General features: G+C 41.2%; 1 protein-coding gene across 1 annotated transcript in view; it reads right to left on the minus strand.

Moving 5' to 3' along the window:
* Nucleotides 1-27,008, minus strand: part of WDFY3 (WD repeat and FYVE domain containing 3) — a 5,086,165-nt gene that overhangs the window by 3,858,192 nt on the left and 1,200,965 nt on the right. The window contains exon 7 of the mRNA XM_044059488.1: nt 7,954-8,140. Within this exon, the coding sequence (XP_043915423.1) occupies nt 7,954-8,140 (187 nt within the window). The remainder of the gene's footprint in view (nt 1-7,953; nt 8,141-27,008) is intronic.

Raw genomic sequence — 27,008 nt, forward strand, 5'->3', positions numbered from 1 at the left:
CCAAAAATCCTGAGCAATCTTTAGCCAAGCAGAAAGAGATAGACGAAGAGAAAAAGGAAAGTGGCTGGGAAGAATAGGATAGTCAGACAGCACCTGATTTATCAGGAAAAGGAGACTTCTGAGGCACAGAGGTGTGAGCAGCCTTTGAAGGAGGAGCTCAATTGCCACCACTTTTATCCTTAGAAGAAGGGCAAGATTGCCTGCGAACAAAGGCTGGCTTACTGGGGTAGTTTCTTTGAAATTTAGGTACAGGAGAAACAAACACATATTTAAGTTTCTGTAAAGCCTTGCCCTTATCCTGAAGGGACTTAAACAAATCAACAGCAGCTTCGCTTCGCCGAACAAGTGTTTATTACCTAGAGGGGCATCCATCAACTCAGCCTTAATATCATCAAGCAAAGGCTGAAGCCAAAGCCAAGAATACCTCCTCATCACTGATCCAGAAGCAGCAGCCCTAGAAGAAGCATCTGCTGCATCATTACTACACTTGGTACACAAGGTAACCACACCCTTTTCGCCTTCTACTAATCACTAGGAACTCCATAAGGTTCCTAACCTATTCCCACCTTCTCTCACCAATCCCTACCTCTCCCACCACAACCCCCACCTTTCACTAACCATTCTTATTACAATTCCTTACCTCCTACTTTGCACCTCACAACTAAATCATCCCAATGTCTAAACTACCTACCCCAGGACATTTAAAGCTGGTACTCTGTCATACTTCTACCTTCTCGAACAGCAGCCTACCTTCTAACCTCCTATGAATACCCATTATGCCCACAACTGCACTACCCCTCTAAGCATACAGCCACACCATCTCTTGTCATCTCCCTAAACCACATAAACATAACATCTAGACCCAGCTACCTACTAGCAAAATATCATAGATTAGCTCACATTAGGTATAACTATCTAAAAACTAAGAAGTCTCCAAACCAATACTGTAAACTCCCAAATCCTAGATGTGGATTACAAGTCCACTCATTAATAGATACACACATTCATCCAAACCCAGGCCAGAGGAAAACTTTTACCACCCAACCCCATAGCCCTAATCCCGCTAGTAAACAAACCCCCACCAAACCTCCCAACTCACTCTTTATAGCACATCTCAATATACGTAGCATAAATAACAAAGTTGCTCACCTCCATACTCTCTTGGATGTACACTCATTTGACATCCTATGACTGACAGAAACTTGGTTAAAACCTGTAACTCAAGACAATGAAGTCATCCCATCCGGATATAATATCTTAAGACAAGATCATATAGCCAAGAAGGGAGGGGGGTAGCTATTCTATACAAAGCAGGGTTTCAAGTTACATGACTACAAACCACCTCAAGACATTAATGCCGAAATCCTTATTTCTAAATTTCAGCTTAATACTTGTAAATCCATATATATCATCTGTATTTATCTTCCTCCTGGTAATAAAACACCAAGACCCTGGAAAATATCCTTAGCTGGCTATCATTAAACTTCCACAAGAAACTATAGCCCTCAGAGACTTTAATATTGACTAGAAGTGCTGTAGCAATGAACAACCTACTACCCATATTAACCTATATGTTTTTTTTTCAAACCATTACCTCCCCAACCAAGATAAACAAACCCAATAAAAAAGAAAGTACCTTAGATTGGATACTCATAAATAACCATCACTAAACATATGAAGTAGGGACCCTTCCTGACAATGTAAGTGACCACTCACCTACATTATCAGGCATAATACTGATATACCCTTCCCACCCACATTCAGGACAACTCAGACCAATAAAAACTTTAACCCAGATCTTATCCAAAGTGAACTTAGGGCATGTGACTGGTCACCCATAAAAGACCTCCCACTTGAGGAAGCTTCTAAATTCCTAGCCATTCTAGACCACCATGCACCAACCCGTTCTATCAGAATTAGGACTAAACCTGCCCCATGGCTTTTAAAAGAAACCAGGCAAAAAATCCTACTTAGAAATAAATACTGGGCTAAAAACCCTGTAGATCAACAAAAATTTAGACAGCAGAGAAATAACACAAAAAAAGCTGTAGTCACAGATAAAAGAAACTTTTACTTACAACTCCAGCAAACCCACCAAAATAAACCACAAAAGTTTTGGGCAAGCAGTAACAAACTTCTTCACCCAGGTCACTTCATTACACCAACCCCACAAGGCAATGACCATGAGAATCCCAAGCAAACTGCCAATGCCTTCAATACCTTTTTCACAGAGGCCATTCAAACTCTTGCCAATCAGCTAGCACCTGATATCTTAACTTTGCTAATCTCAAGTACTAGCCCACCCCCTCCATTTCACTTGCAACCAGTCCCAACATCATCACGCATTCTCACCCTTAACCAAAAACTTAAACCAACTACTCCCTCAGCTGACCAACTACCTGCTGAATATCTGCAAATAGCACCCAAATCTATAGCCTATCCCATTTCAATCCTGATTAACAAAACCGTAATTGAAGGTTACATCCCGACTATCTGGAAAATCTCTCACATTATCCCCCCTACATAAAGGTGGTAACTCCAACGAATTTTCTAACTACCGGCCCATAGCCTTACTTTCTCCTCTGGCAAAAATAATGGAATAAATGCATCCACAGTCAACTACTAGACCACCTAATCCAAAATAACTTGCTTTCGAAATGTCAACATGGATTTACGCCATTCCACAGTACTACCACTGCCCTCTTATCCTTTTCTGACTGCATTAATAAAAACTGTAACAACAACATTCTTTCCTCTGCACTCTTTATCGATCTTTCAAAAGCATTCGATATGGTTAACCACCAGACACTTATAAATATCCTCAAATCCCTTTCAGTAGATGCATTGGCTACAAAATGGTTCCAGTCCTACTTAGATAATAGACAGCAGGCTGTGCTATGGGATAACAATCTATCTCCCCATCTCCCCATTACCCTTGGTGTCCCTCAAGGCTCCATATTAGGACCTCTTCTATTCTCAATTTTTATTAACGACCTTCACTCAGTAATTCCTCAAGCTACCTGTATAAAATACGTAGAAGATTCCACATTAATATGCTCGGCCACTTCTCCATATGAACTACAGTCCCTAACCCAAAAGGTGTTTAATACAGCAGAACAATGGTTTACTCAGCGCTGCCTCCTCTTGAACCCCCAAAAAAAAAACTCTTATTCTTCACTCCTACCCGGAAGTCCTACCCAGTAGATTTCACAGTCATATCTAATAATGGTACTCTCATATCTCCCGATCCAACTACCAAACTCCTTGGAATAACAAAAGACAACAACCTTAACTTTGACATTAGTATTAACAGCATAATAAAAACTGTAAATAGAAAACTGGGCTCCCTCTATAGGATCAAACCCTTCCTTACTCCAGCAGCCAGAATAACTACTGCTCACACCCATCTAAGCTTAGGCTTTTGGGTACAAAGATAAGTGACCCCTGACTGCCTCCAGAGATGGAAAGGCGGGCCTCCTTTCAGGAGTGCTGAAAAGGCTTACCAAGGAAAGATTCCCTGTCCCCCTGATTTTGTGGACCCCCTCTGCCGCGTGGCCAGCATCTTCCTTTACCGCTTCCCCCTCTGCCTTGGGGGAAGAATCACCACTTGTGTCCTGGAAAGCATTTTTCCTCCCTTTTGACCCTTACGATAAGTTCTGGTAGGTAGGTAGGAAAAAATGGACTCTTACGGCATTTCCTTCTTCTTCACACCTTGTTATTGTGTCTTTAACTTTTGGCCTAAACACTGACGAGCTGTCAAAAGGGGCATTAACAAAAGAAGATTTAAAGGGCTCTGCAAAGTCCCACAAGCTCATCCAGGAATATCTCCTTGTGGAAATTCCTGAACCCGCTGCCCTACTCGCTCTATCTGTTGCATACGAAATGAGTCTCATGGAGGAGTTGACCACTGAATTTAAGGTGGAGAGCTAAGAGGAGATCTTCTCTGAAACGCCTTCAGCCACTGAACCTTGGAGGGTATCTCCTAGCTCTTTCAGATCTCACTGAAGCCTAGTAAAGTGAGTGAGATAATTCAGCGATCCAAGTGCAAAAGTCACTGAAGAGAATATGCGCTTTCCATATCTGTCCATCGTACGAGACTCTGTTCGGTGGATGGAAAGATCAGGATGTCTCAGGAAGTTCCTTCTTGGTGGTCGCTGCCGCCACCACCAGAGCATCTACTGGGACACCTTTTGTGAGAAAAGTCTTATCCGTGGGGGAAGTTATGAATTAGTTTGGCATCCGGGGAATAGGCTCTATTGAATCTGGAGACTCCCAGTCCTTTCAACAAACTAGGTCCATCAGTTCATCGAAAGGCGGAGACATCCAAGTGGTAGAAGGGTGAGACTCAAAAGCCTTCAAGTATACAGACTCCTCCTAAGAAGGGTCGATGGACTTCCAGCCGCCTCTCTGCTTAAGAATCTCCAGGATGTTTGCAAAGGAGACATCCTCAGAGGGCGACCGGTGGGACCCTTCTGACTCATCAAGGTCTGCATCTGATGTGATGTGGACTCCTTTGGGGAGTCTAAATGCTTCTTCTTGCATAGTCTCTTCCAAAGGACCTCTTTAGAAGGGTATTCTGGAGAGGTCTTGGAAGACAGGGGTTCACCCAATGGGGCATCCTGACACTTAGGGTCTCCACGTCTGTGTGGATGCAATGGTGTTGAGACAGACACCGCCACCTTTGGGGGAAGAATGTCTGCACCTGAGAGTGGACTGCCTGTGGAGACAGCACTCTCATCACCTTGAAAGTCCCCGCCCCTAATCCGTGGAAGCTCCTGGCTCTGAAGAACCGGAAGGCATCTCCGGAACCAAGGCGGTTGGCTCAAAGGCTGATGTAGGAGCCAAGCTCACCTGCACTGAAGCCCTGAAAGGCAAGTTCGAGTCCGACATCTGTCTGATCAGATTCTCCTCCCCGAACCCGACTGGAAAGCGTCAGCTCCTAGACTCCTCGAGTTCAAATGGAACCGAGGATGTCGGGGCAGTAGTTGGGCCCGAAGATCCTGGTGTAGGTCTTCATTCCGATGGTTCCAATATAATCAGTTCCAGACAGGTCCCAGATTAGATTGGAGGAGGAATCAATGGAGAAGGGGTAGTCCTGGCCAGTTCCAAATCCCTCTGGGTTGCAACTGACAACCGTTTGACCAGCGCCATTTCCTTAATAGCCACTGCACCACACGATCCACATCATCATCATCAGAGAACATCCTGCAGGATCGAGAGGAGGGAGTAAGAAATCTAACAGACTGAAGCAAGGGGGATTTCATAGTACGAGAAACCGACTCCAATTCTGGGGACCGGCTCCATAGGTGAAACTCCATCGGCACCAAAACCACAGAAGGAGCCAAGGTAGTAGGTTTTTCGAGCCCAACAGTCTTCAGGTTCAAAGATGACTCTTTTAGATAAGCTTTTTGTTGTCTCTAAATGAGCACTGGAAGAGGATGACCTTTTTCCTGACTTCTTAGATCTGGAAGACTGGGATTTTGACGATTTAGAAGTACTCTGACCTTCTTCAATTGCCTCTGTGAAGGGTGTCTTCAGCAAACCTCTCAAAATAAGCTTATTTTTTCCCTCAAGCAACACTCTGGCTGAATGAATGGCAGATGGCAAATGATTCCTGTAAATGGACTGCTCCAAGGCAGTACACACAAACAGTGTGACCATCAGTCAACGACATTTTCTAATTACACTTTTCACACTTCTTGAACCCAGAGGAGGCTTTAGTTTCCTTAGGTTCCTTAGGCATTATGGCTTACAATATCAACAACAATAACCTAATCACTACTAAAAAAATATATATATATATATATATATATATATATATATATATATATATATATATGTGTGTGTGTGTGTGTGTGTGTGTGTATCTATTTTTGTTTCTAACACAAGAATCAACCAAGCACTGCAATTTAGCCAAAGAAAAAGGCAATTCTCTATATTAAAGAATCTGCCTAAGATAAAGAGAAAATACAGGAAGGGAAGAAAAGGCCCTCTAACTTAAACATGCTTGCCATGCAAATAGAGGGAAAAAAATACCTCAAATCTACAGAGCTCTCTAACTTAAACGAGCTTGAATAAGGTAATTAAAGGAAGCCCTCTAACTAAAATGGGCTTAGAAATGTATAAATTTTAGCCGGGACAGGGCAGGGGAAAAAGGCTTAGAGAAAGAAAAGACAGACAACAGCAATGCAAATACGCGAACTAAGCTTAAGTATATGTAATAAACACTAGAAAGCGTTAAGTATTTAACTGCAGTTATTCAAAAAGCAATGAAAGAAGAACTCCACTTAGCCAGAACCATAATGGAAACACCAGATCTTGTTTAGTGGCAAATGAGATCTGGGGAACTCTGAGTGTATCATGGGATAGGGAAGACCTCAAGCTTTTTATTAGGCCAAGTCGGAACAGAGGATCGGTCCCGAACTCAACCAGTTAAGAGTGAAGGCGAGACAGGACATCACATCTCATAATACCTTTTCTGAATCTCAGAAACTTGAGCACAATCCCACACAAAGAACGCCATCATCCTAGAAATAATGTCTCACAATAATCTCTTCAAAGGGAGTATCAGGACTGGTACATTCCTCTTCCTCTGATTCACAATCAAAAGGAGAGGGAATCTGGGAGGAGTAAAGCAAGGGATTCCTCATCTGAATCTGCCTCCTCCTCACAGGAATCCTGTTCTCTGCATCACTTAAGGGGGGTAGAGGACCAAGAGGGTGCTTGAACAGAAACTCCATGAGGAGACTTTAAAGCCATCAAAGCACTACACAACCCCTGAATGAAAGACTGCCATTCACTCTGTGGATCTTTAGGAGCTGAGGAAATATGTTTTGTCTTCTGCTTTTTCTTTAAGGGGACATCAGCCGTAAACAAATTTGGAAGGCTCCGACCCCAGACAGCATTCAATAATAGTAGTAGGGACTTCTCTGACTAAAACTTGGGGAACACCTCTAGGTCCCTCGGCGATAATCAGCCACAGTTCCCCCTGAACATCCAAAGTGGACAGCTGCAATGCCTCTTTGGACATGCCTAAGGTCAGATTCCCACTGACCTTCAACCCGGTGTGAAGGCAGAAGAGTCCAACGATGAAGCCAGGTGAACCTCCAACCTATCACTCAACTTGAGGGATGTCTGGTAGAGGATGAACAGCAGAAGATTACAGCCCAGGTTTCCTGGCCTCCTTCTTCTTCCCAAATTGCTATCCCTCAAAGTAGGAAGTTCCCTCCATAGTGTCTTTAGCAAGAAGCTTAAGATGTTGATTCTCAAAATAAAGCACCAAAGAAGAAATCCTACTACAAAGGGTTTTGGGAACAAAGGCCTGACAGAACAAGACGTATATAGTCATGCAAAGCACCAAGGCAAAACAGACACTGTTCATGATTGTCTTTATGGGGAATCTGTCTCTTACACTGGCATTTACCATTCCTGGAAGGCATGAAACCCCACAAGCAACAATATAACACAAGAAAGATAAGACAACAAAACCTCAATGGGGCACTTATCTACAATGGCTTGGTGAACCAGCAATGGAATGGGCATTCAGACTAATGATCAAAAGATGGCACTCAGACTGGCAGCAAATAACTTCAGAGGATGGCACAGCCGAATGTCACCTTTATGCCCAGTGCTATGAAAGGAGCATACGTGTGACATATGGCATACATTGAAGCACATTTTGGTACAGTGGCAGCACGTTCGGCCCCCCCTTGGCAGGGGATCCTTAGTACGATGAACACTGCAACAGTGAAATGGCAGGGCATCCTGCGTTCCGGCTGTGGGTGAAGCACACAATGGGACTGATCTGTGACCAAAGTCAAACAGGATAAGACGTAGTACATATACCAGGCAGCAAACGCAAAGGACTACACTCCCAGATGCACCCCAGCAATGCCAGAAAAATCAAGACAAAGAAAAGGCAAACTGTAATTGAAGGGAAAAAAAAACATTTACCTCAACATGAGATCAGCAAGAAATGTATATCCTTGGCATATCCTAAAATCATCCAGTAAGGTCTGATAAGCATCACTGGAATCCTTAAGGAAGCAGGACAGCCCAGCAAACATCTCCACTATTTCTAATGATGAAAGATCTTCTGACTGCTGCATGTTCTGAATACAAGTAGCCAAGCATTCCTTTTCTGAAATAAAAGAAAAAAAAACTGTAGATAACTATATGCTTCTATTTTATCAATAAACATTTTTATACTTTAACCATTTTTAAAAATATATAAAAACAACTTGTCAACAAATAAAGCTCTGTACTCTCAACATAAAATTTACTATAGATTCCTTTTTAATAACTTAATCCACTGGAATTTACTTGTAGATTCTTTTTTTTAAACAAGGCGATTTACAATCACATTACTGATTCGCAAAACAAGTTCATATATATTAGCAACAATGAAAACGGACATCACTTGTTATCAAGGAAATGCATTACACATAACATTTCCAATAAAACTTTATTCTTTACTCTTGTGCTTTAAAACATACATATCGCCTTTACAATTTCTGCCAACCTACTTATTTCAATCAGTTTTATGAACGCTGCTTTGCACAGGCACTGCTCCAAAACACTTTTTTTGTGAAAATTATTTCTACCATCTTTTAATTAGCTCATCTTTACTATTTTTATTTACTTTACAATGTTTATTACTTTGTTTACAACAGGTTTAATTCCTTCATTTCCACTTTAGTGTAATTGATTATTTTATTTGGCTGCTAGTAATATAAGGTCTAACTACATCTCAGCAATTCTAAATGAAAAGACCAACTAATAACATCACCTCCTTGATCATTATAACATGTTCCCAGAACTACTACTTGCAGATTCTTGGTCAACCAAAGATTGGGACATTTCTGGACAGTCAGCTGGGTGCAGGGATATTACTATAACCTTGTTTTATGACAGAAAGGACCCAAGAATCCTGTGTAATTTGTTTCCAAGCAGGAAGGGTCAGAGAGAGAGAGAGAGAGAGAGACAGAGAGACAGGGAGAGGGGTGTAGCTGGGTTTAGGGTCTGGTCGTCACAGACTACCAGATTTGGCCTGAAAGGACTGCTTTCGTGTTGGTGTGGAGGGAGAAGAGCTGGAAGGGGTCTGCTTTCTGGAGTCTTTTCTTCTCTTTGGAAGACAGGTGTTTGGAAGGCCTTCTCACAAAAATAGTTTTGGCAGGGTGGTTCCTCTGGAAACGGGGAACAGGGGACACAAAAATGTGCCTGAGGTCCTGAAGCTCTTTGCCCTTCTCCTGAAGGGTCTTAAAGAGCTCTGCAGTTGCAGAGCCAAACAAGGCCTTGTTATCTAGGGGTGGATCCATAAGTTTTGCTTTGATATCGTCTGGCAAAGGATGCAGACTGAGCCAGGAATATCTCCTAAGGACTGACCCTGAAGCAGCTGACCTTGCTGAGGTCTCCACTGCATCATAACTACATTTTATACAGTGACTGGTAACTTAACTGCAGGAATTTAAAAGGCTAGCATTTTGATCTTATTAGGGGGATCAGGTAATTCATCAAATTGTTTAATGGCATCTGCCAACACGGCCAAGGAGTATTTGACCATACGAGTCTGATACTTTATGATTGTCACAGCTACGGTGGCAGAGGTATAAACTTTTTTTGCCCAACCTCACCATAATCCTGCTTTCCTTACCTGAAGGGAGCAAGGAAGTAGAGGGGAGTAGCTTAGATGTTTTATCTGTAGCAACAGATATGGTAGAAAAGTCAGCAGAAGGAGCCTTGTAAAGGAATATTTCATCATCAGGAACTTTATAAATTCTGTCAAGATATTTAGGCGCTGGAGGTTGGGAGGCTGGTGATTTTGATGCAGCCAGGAAGGCATCCAAAAATGCTGGAAGGACAGGGGGAACTGCAGATGGATTGGGGGACTCCATTTGTAAGAGGTCATAGTACCTCTTGAGTCTCAAAAACCTGACTGCAGTCCCATTTAAAAAGTCCTTCATTTGAACAATCGTCTCGCCAAAGGTGATGTCTTCCCCAGGGGAATCAGTTTCATTGGACTCCTCCTCTGGGGAAGTGTACCCCAGTGGAGAAGCAATCTGAGAGTTGTAGGCAAGAGACTCATCCCCTGAAGATTCCTCATCCTTGGAAAAAATATCTGCCAAAGGCCTTCTCTTAGGAGCAGAGACAGAGGGGGCCTGGGCAGGAGCAGATGTCTGGCGCAAGGCCATGAAAGCATTAAAGAGGCCTTGGGTAAAGGCCTGCCAGTCAGGGACTTGGTCAGACAGCATGGTCTGCTGAGTAGGCCTGATATGCCTGGTCTTTTGTTTTTTCTTTTTAGGGGCCTCCGACATTGGGGTTTCTAAGACACGGTAGAGTGTCAGAGGACCAAACGTCAGGCGACATTCCACGACATCTGAGAGGAGGTCTTCTTGGACTAAGATTTGGGATACTCCATGCAGGCTTTCAGTGATAATAAGCAGTGCCCCCCCCCTCCCGGCACCCGGGTTGGATGCCTGCGACTCCCTTTGGGACGTGCTGGTAGTCTCCTTAATGGCTTCCCCCAGGGTACCCATTAACAGAGGGTCTGCTGGTTCCAACTCAGCCCCTGGGTCTTCATTGGCCATGAGAGGGATGGTCAAATCAGAGGGCACAGTCCATACGTTCAGGCAGAGGTTTCTTGGCCTTTTTGGTTGGTGGCTCCTCCGAAGGTCCCGACGTCATGTTCATGTCTTTAGCCAGGTGTTTTAAATACTGATTCTCTAAATATATAGTTTAAGAGCAGCAACTCCGCTCCTAAGGGTCTTTGGTACAAAGGCCTTAGAGATGTCCAACGATGTGTGGTCATGGTCTGGGCCTAGACAGAATAAAAAGAGCTTGTGTGTGTCTTTATGTGGAATCTGCCTTCCACACTGACACTTGCCCTTTCTACCTGACATTAACACACAACAACACAATAGCAAGACGTTAACAAAAAAAACCCATATGGGGTACTTATCTGAGTACAAAGGACGAGGTCACTTTCCAAAGCAAGTGACGACCAGATCTGGCAGTCAAACAGGCGGCAGAAAAGTTCTGAAGTAGATGCGTGCTGACATCCACTTTATACCCGATGTACACTGGGTGATGTGGGCCATCGCATGTACCTTTGCAGTAGCATTTACCTTTGGTAAAATGGCCAGATGTACGAGTAAACCAGAGGCGGACTCCCTCATGTAATGGATACTGCAGAATATTAATAGAAGGACATGAGGGGTGTGATTTACTTCTGTGGCTCAGATTCCTATAAATTGCTGGAATCAGATCAGCGGGGATGTAGACATCTTCAGTAATCCACATGCAGAAGGATGCATACTCACTGGGCTGGCATCAATCCAAGGAACATGTTATTAAATGAATGGCTACAGAGAAGGTGGAGTAAGATTCCTCACTACTCCATCCTTTTTAAGCTGGCCTCCAACATCTCGCCACTCTGAATCATGTTAAAAGAGATATGTAGCCATCCTTCATTATCTGTGGACATTTAAGCAGCCTTGAAGACCATGAAAGTGACAAACCAGAGCACAGTGTTTAGTGTTGTTAAGCAATCTGAAAGTTGGGTACTTAGATGGCAAAACAGGTCTAAGAAGTTATCTAATAAAAAAGTATAGCTTATAAATTTGGCTGCCTGCAAAGAACAAGACAAGACAGGAGATTCAGTTTCCTTAGCATTTACATTTACCACATGACATGCATAAAGGACTCTGGTAATCAGTGACTAAAGGGGAAAACAAATTCTTAAATCTTCCTTTCTTAAGAAACAATTTTCCATCTTTTAAAATAAAGTTTCAAAAATACCTAAAATGTTACATCTTCCATATATTCCCATTTCTCTGCTTTATATAGCACTTTTACATTTGCATACACTGATCAAAGAATTACCTCTTTTACTGTAAGAACAAACACATTGAAAACTAGAAAGCTACTAGTACAGTAAAATAATTTGTTTTGGTGTCTCAACAGCTAGCTAACTAGCTTTCTAAGATGTTTTTCAAATGCTGACTATATAAGGTATTCTGTGGTCTGCGCTTCTGATAGTTATGCACTTAGCACAAGTCTATGGTGTTCTTCTGGATGTTCTGAATTGAGGTGAGCTTGAATTTTCTTCTCAACCCACTGAGGGAATGCATCTTGTGACACCTCAACGGATATTCAAATAACTAAGGCAGTGAAACATCACAAGTGGTCTCTATATTCAATAGACAATATGATATATAATCAGTCTGAATTAATCCCTCTGATTTCCTCCCACCAGTATGACCAACACTGTGAACAACAAATGATGCGTGCTGCTTGCAGTGCTTTGCAGCTAAATCTTCTGACTACTGCTCTAGGAACACGGTCTTACTTTCGCACTACCCCTGTCTTAATGGTAGTGTTCCTTTGGTCTTATGCAACAGCACTCTGATCATATTATTTTTGTAAAGGTGGATTTGTTTCAGTGTTTCTTGTAAATGATTCAAATTCTCAGGTGGTCTCCTAAAGAAGATACAAGTCTATTCTTAAAATACATGGCACACTGCTAACAGAGCTGGTTATAACCCTATGACTTGCCACACTACAGCAATACTTCTAAAGTTAAATCCTACTAATACACTGCACAAAGAATCACAGAGAGTACTCTGTGCATTTATATGCCATTTGTCAGTTTGTATTTTTACATGTTCACACAGCTTACAGGTTTTCTAAGCTTTGACAGGACTATTATTGCTGAAGCTAACCAAATCCATTAACATAGAGGGATAAAGCCCTGACTATGTCCCAGGTGACCAACGTTTCAATAGTAGCTGCTTAAGTTATGCGGGGGGGGGGGGGGGGGGCTGTTTTTTTTATGGGGAATCTGTCTCCTACACTAGCATTTATACCCTTCTTGGATGGCATGAAACCCTCAAGCAACAGGGGGATGGGGCAGTGTTCATGCCTGGGTGTTAGCTGCTGCATCTGCATTCCTGATGGGAACTAAAGATAACACTAAAGCACTGGCTTTGAGTAGGCAAGGCAGCCTTGAAGAGTTACATCACCCATTGAAGACAGTGATATTCCATTATCAAAATGCTCAATGTATGCTGAACTTTGGGCTGTACGGTACATGCACAGTAAGGAAGGGACCCAAAGCACAAAAATCCTGAGCTTCAGATAGGTGACTTCTCTGCTTTCTGTTATCTGTCTTGCTCCCCCTGAGTGGGACAAAGAGACGCAAGGCTCTCTCATGTCATGTGGGGAAAAATGTCTGTATGGGGCATGTTAAGGGAAGGAAACCTGATAGTAAACAAGCTGGGTAGGGGAGAAAAAATATTTCTAAAGTTGAGTTTCAATACACACAGCAGTTAATGTTTCTGTTCAGTGTGTATGTTCTTAAGCATTCATGCATGCAAGCATACATACATGTGTACCTTTATAGGTGCATATCTATAAACATTTACACATACACACAGCACACCTTTTATTCCTATTGCCTGTTAATTATTATCACTCCTGAACCCACACCCAGTCACGAGGCTATCATCCAGGTAAGCTGGAAGTTTTTTCCTACTAATCAATCCACCAGGCAGCCAGATCGTTACACCACGCACAATATTGATGATCTGATGCATGTATGCTGTTGTACATGTTCACACTCCAGCTACAGTGCATGGTGTTGCTTGTTGGGATATGCACATCCATGGTCCTCAGTAATGCTTGCTTTGCCTTTAAACTTCCATTAGAAGTCAGTATTGCAACAGACAGGGTGGCTTGCCTACCCATGACAGGTGATCTTGATATCAGCTACTCATTCCCATCTTCTTTAGTTGGGTCTTTCACTGCCTTGGACACTAATTAATCCCAGGCTATCTAGATAATAGCGCTTTAATCAGCTGTACCATGACTGTAGCTCTTCTTCTTGAGATCAATGACAACAGTCTGTACAGCTGTCTTAAAATAACCATTTAAATGTGTACAGTAAGGATTACAAGTCACATACTAAAGCTCCAAATATTAAAAAAAAAATAGCAAGATATTACCAACTATTCTCTCAAATCACAAGACCGGAATTCCATCCCTTGAAATTACTGCTTTCAGCAGAGTTTTTACTGCTCTATCTGTAGTATCTGTTAGCTTCATAACCTTAGGAAACTGCAAATAACAACAGCTAATGCATAACACATATAAGGGTGGTACAGCGGTAGCGTTGTTGCCTCACAGCAAAAGGTTCTCCTGTTCGGTTCTAGGCTGGAGTGCCTTCTGTGTAGAGTCTGCATGTCCTCCCCGCTGTTGAGTGCCCTCCGAAAGACATGCGTGAATGGGTGTGCCTTCGCTGAAGGTTGGGCGTCGGGCTGGCAACTCGGCACCATAAAAATCAACTGCCAATATTAGCGGACCAGAGTTCCGCTGTGGCGACCCCTAACCGGGAAAAGCCAAAAAGACAAACAACAACTAAAGAAAAAACAACTTACCACTCCATAGCATGGTCCTCTAGGAAATTAATAAAAAATCATTTGACTGAATTGTTACTACTACAATAAGCATTACACAGAGCACAATTCTGAACTTTTTGCTCTAGCTGTATAGACGTTTGTCATCAACACATATCACAAAGCTCTTTCTTAACATTTCATATTTCCCAGGTGAGACTCATGTATTCTTGCCCCCATTTTATTCCTTGGCTGAGAAGGCACTATTATTTTATTGGTCTTGAACATGTTGCCGAACAGGCTTGTGTACAACTAATCTTGTCTCTGAAGGAAAAGTACAGCTGAACTTCCCTTTTAATTTACGATTTCTGCTTTAGTCAACCTCTCATGACCAGTTCTGAAAGCATCTTCATCAGAATCACTCACTACACTGCTGATAATGCTAAGCTTCTTTACAGTAACAGACAACTGTAAAATTATCTGGTTATTTTCCAATACATCAAACAATTTTTTTTCTGCTCTGGCAAAAAGGAATGACTACGCACATCAGTCACATGCATCTATTTTGCTGATACTGCTAAGCTTCTTTACAGTAACAGGCAACTGTAAAATTATCCAATTATTTTCCAAAACATCACTAAACAATTCTTGCTGCTCTGGCAAATAGGAATGACTATGCACATCTAGCATATGCATCTATTTTGCTGGTTTATGCTTCCCAAGTAAGACAAATTTCTCTGCTGCTCCAATCATAACCAAAGTCTTCAAAGTCTTGCCGGTGCCTTGTACACCAGTTTCTTAACTATGCTCTGTAATGGTCTACAGTCAGTGTTCAACACATTTTTGTTTACTCATTCAAAGAATATTTCCCAATATTATGCACTGGTTAAACAGGTCTTTCGCTATCTGAAAATACATTTTCTGACAATCAGTACAGTCTGTGAACCTACAGGCTACTAGTTTATTTTCTTGCAGAACCACAGCACCAACTGCATTCTGTCTGCCATTTACCTGTAACATGGAAAACCTACAACAAAATATAGTGTGATTCAGTCAACTTGCGCAGAGGGTTGAAGCCTTGACTGTGACCCAGATGTCCAGTGTCTGATTAGCAGCATGGGTGCTGGAGGGGACTTGATGGGAAGGATGTGAGTGAGCTGTCAATGTCAGCTTGCTTATTCTTGGGGAGGGAGGTGGCACTGACTCACTACTTGGTGTTGCAACCATGGAATATGAGCCTATGGAGTACTTGCTGACAAGCGATGTAAAGCAACTGGCAACCCAGAAAGTAGTATGTGTGTGTGTGTGTGTGTGTGTGTGTACAGGCACACACACCTTCATGAAGTCAGGTTACAATGCGGCGTTCAAGACAACTGCAGAGGGAAAAGAGCTTTAGGGGTAAGGTTGTTCCACATGACCCATTAAATCTACCACCAAACTCTTGCCACAGAGGGAATGAATGAGCAGACGGGTCTTCCTGGGTAAGAGGTTCTTGTCTTGCATAGGGATGCTATCCTCTCTTCCCTGCAGAACAAATGGGCAGAATGGGTACTAAGACAGTGGGGCCATGGCAAAATGATTACTAAGACAGTGGGGCCACTTGGTAGGGTAATGCAAAGAAGATGAAATAAGGAGGAAATACAGCAATGAAGTGCTTCCGCCTCTATTTATGCAACTCAAATTCTTTTTCTTGTTCTGTACTCCACTATCAGTCCAACAAGTTCCTTAATGCCAAATTTTTTGCACATTCAGAACAAGCCTCAAAATGTACTGCACAACACAAACAATCTCATAACTACTTATTTATCCTCTGGATGAGGCATGTGTACTAATGCTCTAACTTTCTCATCATCTAGTTTGAATCTTTCACACATTACATTATCTTTCAAGAGGAAACTTTTTGTACATTCAGAATAAGCTTCAAAAGACATTGTACCACTCAAAAAATCTCAACAGTTCATTTAACCCCTGGACAAGACATCGGTACTACTGTTGTAACTTTTTCATCATCTCATTTCAAGCTTTCTGACATAATATGACTCGTACTGTAACAATCTAACTCTAATTTTCCTTCATTTTGTTCAGTTTGAGGTTGAAACTCTTCAATATCTCAGTCTCATAGCATGCTCTTCCTGTCTGAACTCACATACATTACATCATCAGTGTTATTAACATTACCACAACTCCCTCTCCCTAAATAACTGTTCAATAGCTCTTTGGAACAAGTCACTGTTGCTAAAATCTGCATTTTCCCAAAAGGGAATTAAAAGAACAAAAATTGTAATTTCCTCTTCTAGATTAACGTGCAAAAATCTGTCATTAATGTCAAGCTGAGAAAAATTTGCTGTTCTTGACAACAAAGATACCACTGCTTCATATGTGTAAAGTGCATAATGCTGTCAGTTTTCAACTTTAAGATCTTCCAAATCTATATGAATAAGAATTTATCTGATTTTAGAATATAAAGTACTGCTGTGCAAAAATCTTACTATAATAGTAGATGTCCTTCTCCTCACTGTTGCAGTATTCCTTACAATAGGGAACCCCTGCCAAGGGTGGCCAGCCAGTATAACAAAGCCTTTAGGTTGCTAAAGGTACGCTGTATGTCACACACATGCATACAGCATATGGCATAAAGGTGACATCCAGATGTACCATCCACAGAACTGACAGCCCCAGTACGAATGCCAGTCCAAAGGTTAGAGAGGTACCAAGTACATCCAGAAGAGAAAAGAACCAGTGGGAGGAGGGAGGGAGTGAATACTGCAACAGTGAGGAGAAGGACATACACTATGAACGTAAGATTTTATACAACTGTATTATGTCCTTCCATTTCATTGTTGCAATATTCCTTACAACAAGGAGAATGCAAAAGCTCATGAGGGGGAAGGACCATAAGAGCCCTATAGGAACCCATGAAGGATGGTATTAGCAAAACCAGCTCTAGCCCTGGATATCACATCCAACTTATAGTGTTTGGTAAAAGTATGCACAAAAATCCAGGTAGCTGCCTCAAGAATAGAATTAGTATCTAAACCCTTGCAAAAAGCACCAGAAGAAGCCACAACCCTAGTAGAATGAGCCTTAATGGAAGAAGGAATGCCACAAAAAGAAATGGCTTTAGATATTGAAGAAATAGTTTGCTTGGAGGAAACAGCTAATTGCAAAGATTTAGGAAGAAAGGAAACAAAAAGCTGATCAGATTTGTGAAAACATTTCATCTTATCCAAATAAAATCCGAGTTGTCTCTGCACATCCCAACTCTGCAAACCTTCTCACTAGCATATTGTGAAGAAGGGGAAAAAAGTGGGCAAATGAATACACTGATTAACAGATAACTCATTCACTACAAAGAAGGATTAGTACGAAGGGACACCCTGTCCTTATGAAAAGCTAAAAAAAGGGAACAGCCATAAGGGCTTGAAGCTCAGACACCCATCTGTCAGAAGTAAGAGTCAACAAAAGAACAGTCTTCCAAGAACAATGCTGCAAGGAAGCTGAAGCCACAGGCTCAAAAGCAGCCTAGGTCAATTTCTCCAAAACAAAATTAAGGTCCCAGGAAGGACGGACAGGTTTCCTGGAGGTCTAACATGAATGATGATGAATGATGCCTTTAAGAAATTGTTTAGCCTCAAATCTAGAGGCTAAAGGGGATGCTAGAGGCAAACAAGCAGAAAGAGCTGACAAGAGGGCCTTAACAGAATAATATGGCAACCCAGCATTGAGCAATTCACACAGACGAGAACAAAAGAACCACCACCGAAAGCTGATCCAGGTTTACGGGAAAGACATCAAACAGAAAATCTCTTCCATTTGGATAAGTACTCTTGCAGGACTCTAAGCTCGTCCTCAGAAAAAAAGGTGTCTATATGGAATCAAAATCTTATCTCCCACAGTGTCAACTGAAGAGTGGACACATGGGGATGGATGAGTGATCCCTTGTCTTGTGTAAGTAGGTCCACCCTGTGAGGTAATTTGTGAAGACTGCCCTTGGCTAAATGCAGAAGAGGGAACCAATGCTGTCTGGGCCAAAAGGGAGTCACCAGCAAGATTTTGGGAGCATTCTGTTTTATTTTGAACAGGACTTTTGGAATGAGAGGAAGGGGAGGGAAGGTATGAAGAAACATCCCCTTCCAGGAAAACGTGAGGGCATCCACTTTCCTGGCTAGAGGACATGGGACTCTGGCACAAAAAACAGGAAGCTGTTTGTTCGAGGGGGAGGAAAACAGATCTACTTGAGGAGTACCCCACTGGTGGGCAAAGTCCAGAAACACATCCCTGTGAAGCATCCACTCGTGGGATTGCGATACGGCCCTGCAAGGAGAGTCTGCCAAAATGTTCTGACCTGAGGGAATGTAAACTGCCCAGTCACTTGATACTGGACAGCTAGTTCCCACACTTGACATGCTAGCCTGCACAGCAGATAAGATCTTGTCTCCCTTGCTTGTTGACATACCACATAACTGTGGTATCGTCTGTCAGTACCTTGACGGGCCCTGGAATGAAAAGATGATGAAATGCTTGAAGAACCAACAGAAGATCCCTCATCTCTTTGACACCGATGTCGTCTTTCTTGTGTTGAAGCGACCAAAGGTCCTGCATTTTTACAGAACAGATGGAAGTCCCCCAGCCCACTTTTAAAACTGCGCTGTTTATATACAACTGCATAACATACTAGAGTACAGTCATCAAAATACTTTGTTCCCTGCATCAGACCAATCAGCAGCATCATTCTGGCTTCCAGATACAGTTTAAAAAGCAATATAATTTGTCAGGTATGCACACTTAGTGAGAAATTCATCTTCCAGAAGATGAATACACAGACAGACATGACTTATCAGGAACATGTTAGAAGAAGTCAAGCCACTGCTGTGTATTTGGGCATTATATTTGGGCATTCTAATCACATGTAACGCATAACTAACATGGTAGGAAGCACCACTGGGAACTCCTTTCTTCTGCAATAACATTGTAGAACCATCAACTCATGTAGAACAACTTGCAACAGGATCTATAATCGCTACTAACAACTGGCTAAGAACATTTAGGGATAAATATGACCCTAGGTCGCGTGTCTAGTATTCACAGCACATTTTCAATGTCCTCACCGCTCACTATACTTTCAAGAAATTGTTTCGTTTTATGATATTACCATGTTTTTTTTTTTCATGGAAACAAAGATAAGAACGTGTTAAATAGGAATTCAGCTGCTTACTCCTATTACTTTTCATCCACTTCCAAAAACTAAGATCATGGTAAGGTCTGAATGCACTCCACAAAGTGTGCATGTGCCCCCTACTGGCTGTGTTCCTGCCATAAAACTCAGCAGCCCTGGTTCAATAAGCTACTGACCGGCCAGTGTCTAGTTACCCAGCCTGGGTTAACTTGGACAGCTCTGTTGAGTGAATGCTGGACAAAAAAAAAAACAATGAAGCTGCTAAACATGAACTGAGAATTGCTACACAATGTAGGTTCACTGAAAGGACACAGCTTGGAAGTGGATGACATTATGGTAAGGAGGAGGCTGGACATCCTATGCATCCAAGAAACAAGATGGAAGGGTACTGCAGCAAAGCCATTTAGCTTGGGATCCAGAGTCTACTACTCAGGAGGAGGACAGGCTAGAAATGGTGTGGGAATTGTGGTGACAGAAAGGCTTCAGAAGGCAGTGAGGGATATCATCAGAATTAGTGTCAGACTCACAGCAATCAGACTCCAGTGTTGTGATAGGGCAGCATTTATAGGTTCATAGGTGTTTACTAGGCTAATGACCAAAGGGTCTTTTTAAGCCCAGCCATGCATCCCAAATCTCTGACAAGTTCTGGTACCTCTGCTAAGTGGAAGCCAGGGCTGGGAGATGAAACATTTAGAAGCAGAGGCCTGGGAGATGAACCACTTACTGTTCTACTGTTACATACTGTTGCCTGTGTCAATTAGAGATGTAAGTGCTAAGCCAAGGATGAATTTCCTGTTCTCCAACCAACTGTCCAAGTTAAACCTGGATTGGGTTATGGAGGAACTTTGATTCACATGGATGGGGAGCCTGTTTTCTAGCAGGTCCTATTTATATCACAGGCAAGACTTAAGTCTTTAGAATGAGTAATTATGCTGCTGTTTGTTTGGTGGATATGCAGGAGGTCTGTCAGAGTGGGGTCTGACAATGCTCTGTATGCCAGGCATAGATCACTCCTCCAAAGCCTGTTGCAGACAGAAACAGAGATAGGACCTTGAGGCAGTCTGCATAGGACATGCCCTGTACTCTTTTTGTGAGGAACCACTGTGGACATTCCAATTGTCAGATATGCTTGGTTAGGTACATACCAAAGGGGGAACTGCACTTTGTGATAGGTCTGATGAATGCCAAATACAGTGGAACAATGACTTCCTTGGACCTAGATGCCATACCTTTGTTTATAAGTTCCACAACATTGAATGATTTCCTCACTACTGTAGACATGTGATGGTCAGATGCTAGGTTACTGTCTGTGTGTGTCTCTAAGTCCCTGACTACTGGGTCAACTCTAACGGGTGTGTTGTCAATATTAGTTGCCAGGGGTGGATGACTTCCTGAAGGATACTAGTATACATTTCTTGGCATTTAGTTTTAGTCAAGGACTCTGGCACCAGTTGTTTGTCTGTGTCAGCCCTTTCAGGACAGCATCTGTGTCAGTGTGGGATGTAATGACAGTTCCTAATTTGCAATCATCTGCAAATTTAGTCCACCAGAGACCAATGACATTGGCCTTAACTTCAGAGAAGTAAATGCCAAAAAGGAGCGGTCAAAGGACTGATCCCTGAGGGATTCCACTTGTGACAGGCCTCTTTATAGAGGTGGACTCCCCAATTCTAATTTTCTGTTTCCTATCTGTGAGCCAGTTGGCTATCAACAGGTGATGTATGGGTTTGTACGTGACCTCCTGAGTTTGTCAACAATGCCTGAGTAGGACACTGTATCAAATCCCTTGGCCAGGTCAAGGTAGGCAGGCCAAATGTGAAAAACAGCTTGCATGCTTTCAGAAAATATTAACATTTAGCCCAAAGAACACATGCACTGGCTACCTTTGAATAAAACTGAGTTATGCTCTGTTCTGTTCTACTAAATGCATTAAAGTATTACGTCTGCTGGGCAGACTTCTATCCCTTATAAACTTAGCATAATTTCAAACTATTTTCCACTGAACTGCTTGTAATTGTATTGTTAAATTTTGCATTTCCCTCAGCAAAGATTGTCCACAACTCTCAAGATTAACTGCCTGAACCTGCAGCTTCTCTCTATGTAAAGGTCAGCAATGAGAAAAAAATGTTAACAACTTGTAGATACATGAAGGGACCTTTGCAAATTTCATGCACAAAGAGGTATAGAATCCCCCTGCTAACTGTCTTAAGCTGTAGACTTCTTGTTTCATACTGAGAACATTTGCTAATTTAAAAATCTATCTTTTCCGGTGCAATAACCTTAGTATTTTTTTCATGACTTTCATTATGTTGTCATAATTTTCAAGCATATTTGCTTACAAAAAAACTGTTTATAGCTTAAGCAAAGGACATTAATCTAGGCATCCACCCTTGTAAAAACAAGAGAAATTATCATCTTAGGTCTATATACAATGTGATTGGTACACTTTTACATCTCACCCACCAGCCCAATATTACAGCATTATATTAAATTAAACTTGCTCTGCTGCTGTTGTACTGTAAAACCTATAGTTCTTGAAACCAAAAAAAAAAAAAAAATAGTTTAATATCTTTAATATGTACAAGTCACTAAAAAGACTCCCCCACATTTAAAATACCCCTGTCTGCACACTACCCAAAACTGCTTTACGATACAGCATGCAGTCTATCATGAAACATTTCATACAAATACTAAGAAGAATAAAAACTGTTTTACTTACAGTTACTTTTTCCCTTCAGTGTATTTCTAAAGATTAAAGACATAATTTGGGGTATATGCTTTGCAGACCACCCACAAGTTTAACAAAGTCAACAAAATTCCATTATTTTCTCAGTTACGTTTATATGCAAAGTCATATTTCACAAATGTGATTGATGCTTTATAATGTCATATTTATTCACTAATTTCAGTGTTGCTTGTCTTCTTTCTGATCATCTCCATTTAGCAACACTAATCTTTGGTTCAAGTCCAATGTACTTCTGATTCTATTAGTCAATTCCTGTGCTTTTTTCTGTTTCTCAAGCATTTTCCTTTGGGACATTGGTAAATGTTTCACTAGCAAAATCACTCGAGCTGTACTGTCTGAAGAATGAGAAGCAGAGTAAATTTCTGCTTGTTGGCTCAAATCAGAATCAACAAATATCTTTGATCCAGAGGAAAAATACTCTGAAGGCAGCCGAATAAAGCAGCTTGAATCCTACCCCAGCTTCTCGACATTCCCTGATTGATGAGATAAATTTGTTTCCTTCTGCATGGTGTACAATTTTCCATAACATTCTGATGTCTCCAATTTTAACACTTTTCCCTTCTTCAACAGTTTTATCAGTGCTGTGGAACACCAATTCAGTTGCTTATTTGTGCCTTCATAAAATTAATACAGTCTGTTTGTTTCTTCCAGTTTCTCTGCTCCAACAGAAAATATCAGGTTTTCTCTGCACATTCCACTGTCTTTGAATTCTACTACTTTTGGAAACAGCTCTTCTTGAGAAGCCTCACACTCAGCCAGCCTTTTCTTCATTTCACCCTCTGATTTTTGCAGTTTTATCAGTTCAGTTGCACAGCTAAATATTATTTGCTCTTTTCCCCCAGCTTTTTATTTGAGGTATATATTCATTCCTTCAATGTTTCAGTTATTTTAATCACCTCTGAGTACATTTGACCCATTTTCTCCTCTAAATTACTGGAACTGTTTTTTTGTTTTTTTACTTAACAGTTGATCAATCATTCCCAACTAGTGTTTTCTCTTCAACTTTTCTTGTCGATTTTCTTTCAGGTTCTCCAAATTTTTTCAGGTAGTAAAGTTACTAGTTAATAACTGGATTTTACCCAAATAGTTTTAAAGGGACTACTTTTTCTCAGTTTCTGTTTTCACGCCGAGAGAGCTGAAATTAAGCTGTTGATCAGTGTACTGCCACCTTGGAAGCCAGAATTAGTTTCTCAGAAGAATGTTATTATGTCTACTTCTTGTTTCTAAGTTATTTGTTCTTCCATGTATTTCGTATAAGAACATTCATTAGAATGAAGGCCAGTTTTGCATGTATTAGAAATAATGTCCACAAAGGTTAAACTGTCTCGTATTCCACAATCCTAGAGACTAATTCAGCCAAAACAGTATTAATGCTAAAGAGTTGTGAAAACATTTTTACACAGCTAAATGTAATGCCCAATCTCACCCTGTGCCCCACAGCAGGGCTGTGACAGTGTGGAAAAGAGTGCAATCAGACAACAGTTGCAGGACCTACTAGTTAAAGCAGGACAACAGGAATTGGTCTTGATAACGGGTGACTTGAATGCACATATCGGGACAGACAGAAGAGGATGGGTCCACATGGGTGGAGCAACATGAATAAAGAAGGAGAGGCCATTCTAGACTTCTGTCAGGCAAATGGATTGACAGTAGCCAACACATGGTTCAGAAAGCGAGAGTGTCACAAGATCACAAATAAAAGTGGCCAATATGAAATGAAAGTAAACTTCACCTAGTAAGGAAACGGGTACCAAGGTATAATCAATGACTGCAAAGTCATCTCCACTGAAAAAGTTGGTCCACAGCATAAACCATTGGTTGTCACAATCAGCTGCAAACACTGGTCAGAGAAGGCTCTAAATTCAACAGAGACCAAGATAAAGACCTGGAAGTTGACTGGAAAGAAGGTACAACAGTTCAAGAAATTACTCAGGGCTCCAGTACCCCAAGATGAGTAGGAAATAGGTATAGCTGAAGAAGAATGGCAGCCCCTCAAAACAGCATGTGTGAGGACTAAGGAACTGATATGTGGCTGAGACAGGTATGGAAATAAGTTACATAAAGAAAGCTGGTAGTGGAACGCAGCAGTCCAGTAAGTCTCCAAAAAAAAAGGAGGAATGCAAGAAAAAGTGGGTGACAGAAAAGACCAACCAGGCTAGGAAGGAATACTGGAAGAAAGAAGCTAAGAAAGGAGTTGCAATACTAAAGAAAAGGCCATCGGAGGCACTCTACCAGTTTCTGGAAAAATACTCAGTAGGTCGGCACAAAGAAACAATATCAAGTTGCAAGACAGAATGAAAAAGAAGACAGTCAGACACCCTTCATAAGGGATGCCAGCAACAACCTGCTCACCAGTCCACAGGGCATCAGACAGGAGGAGTACTTCCAGCAACTTAGGTATGACAAAACCCCACAGAAGCTGTACTGCCCCAGAAACAGGCTACAATAATAGAAGAGGAGGAGACCACCCTAGAAAAATAAATAATAGCACTAATGAAGATGAAATCAGGAAAATCAGCAGGCTCAGATGAGATCACAGCAGATATGATAAAGATGTTGGGTGAGATGAGACTTCTAAGATAGCTGCACATTACATAACAGCTTAATTCTAGCTCTCCCGGTGTGAAAACAGATATTCAGAAGAGATGGCCAATGGACTTGAGTTTATGGGTAAATTTCAGTAACAAGTAACTAGACTGGTATTCCACAGCAGGAGTTGTTAGTTGAAAGGGCACTTCATGTTTATGCGCCAAACTCGGCTATGAGAAAGCAAGCTAGACCTTTAATAGTAAAGATGCAATCTTACTGGCAAGGAGGAGATGATTTTGACAAAACTGTGGCAGAAGGAAAAAGTACTAAAAGTGGGAGACAGCAGAGTGTTTCTGGAGAATGACTACTTATTGTACACCAGACAGAAGAGAAGCAAATTTATTACAATATTCAGGGAATGTCGAGATGCAGGTGTAAGACTCAAACTGCTGTACCCAGCTGTCTTCAAAGTATTCTTCCCTGGAGGGATAAAATCATTTTTTGTTGAAGTGCATGCTAAGGAGGAAATACAAAAAGTTTGTCCAACAAAAAGTGAGCTGTGAAACAAAGATATTCTGCTTCTTGTTCTTCAGGTAATAAAGACCACAGAGAGAATGTACCTGTGAAACCTTTTCCAGTGTTTCAACAGAAAATGTTGGAGAGAAGGAAGGGAGCATGAGACCGGACCAGAAAAAATGACAGTACACTGGAAATGAAGCTTTGACAGGATTTGGGAGATGGAGATGAGCAGTAATAAAAGTAGCAACTTAATGTGGGATTACAATGCAATAACTGCGTGTGTGAAATATGACATAAGAAAATCTGGAAGTATTGGACTTTTTCAGAATTTGTTGGACTTGTGGGGGACTAAATCATATCCCCTACTTCATGTCATTAATGTTCAAAAAATGCTTTGGGAAGGGGAAGAGGACAAAGAAAGTTAACTGCAAGTAAAGAAATGTTTTTGTTATTAGCACTATTTTGTGGTGTATGGTTTTCTTTGCATGTTATAAAGTAAAGTTTTCTCAGTTATTTTTAAGTGTACTGCAGACTGTAAACAGGTGCTGCTGTTTTTTTTTTCTTTTCTTTCTCCCTTCTCTCTTTCTTCTTGTTCAGTTTTAAGAAATGTAGGCAATGCAATGAAAAATGCTCGGTTAAAAGAGCATGGCAAATAAAAAAAAATAATGTGCTTTTCTCATTCTTGCATGGGGAAATGACTGGAATAATTAAGGACCTTAGACTGATTTAGTAACAAGTTTTAAGAGTAAGCAAGTAAATGAAAAAAGAATATTGATTACTGAGGCTTTTTTCTAGCAATAACATGTATGCTCAGTACTAATTTTGCAGCTGGTCTTCATGTTCCAATGGAAACAATATGATAAAGAGAAACTGACTGCTTGGTTCTTGTCACCATGGAGACAATTTAATAAAGAGAAACTGGCTACAGGCGGCAGGAGAGTAACTGGCTAAAGGGAAAAAATGAGAAGAGAAATTGGCCAGGACATAATGTTCTCCGAATGCATTCAGGGATTTTCCTAGCTGGGAGAGCTACAAAAAAAGACAAAAAGCATGGGCTGCACCATGCATCTTACCATGTTTAACATTTTTTTTAGGTTAACTCAAGTCTGTGAGTGTGTCTGTCAGTTTGGGATTTTTGTTCCTATTAGGAGGGTAAAGCTTCAGTAATTGAAGATGTACATACTTTTGTGTGTTAGCATTAAGTTAATAGGTTTTAGGGGGTATGGGGGTGTTTTTTTAAGGTCTTCCAATAAAACAAAAAGTTTTGTAAGATGTGACATAGGCTCAAATGCACATGAACAGAAACAACTTCAACCTGTCAAATAGTGTATGCATGTAACACAAAAGCTGGAGCTAGACATTTAACAAAAAATGTGTTATACGTAAAAGGTTGCAATAACAACTTTTTAATGCAATGATGCTTTCAGTAATGTCTCTAAATGTCAACAGGTCTCACAGATAAATACAAAAAAAGAAAAAGTAGTGAACTATATTAAAAAATATAGAGTGCAAATAGCTATGTTACAGGAGTCACACTTAGAAAGAACTGAACAAGTGAAGTTGATAAAAAAAGGTTTTCACGGTGGTTATTCAGCGGAAAATCTGGGGCAAAAGAAAACAGGAGAAGTTATATTAATTGTAAGAGGAG

Source organism: Protopterus annectens, chromosome 17.part0, assembly GCF_019279795.1.
Source record: "Protopterus annectens isolate FY-2018-M chromosome 17.part0, PAN1.0, whole genome shotgun sequence".
Lineage (NCBI taxonomy): Eukaryota > Metazoa > Chordata > Ceratodontiformes > Protopteridae > Protopterus > Protopterus annectens.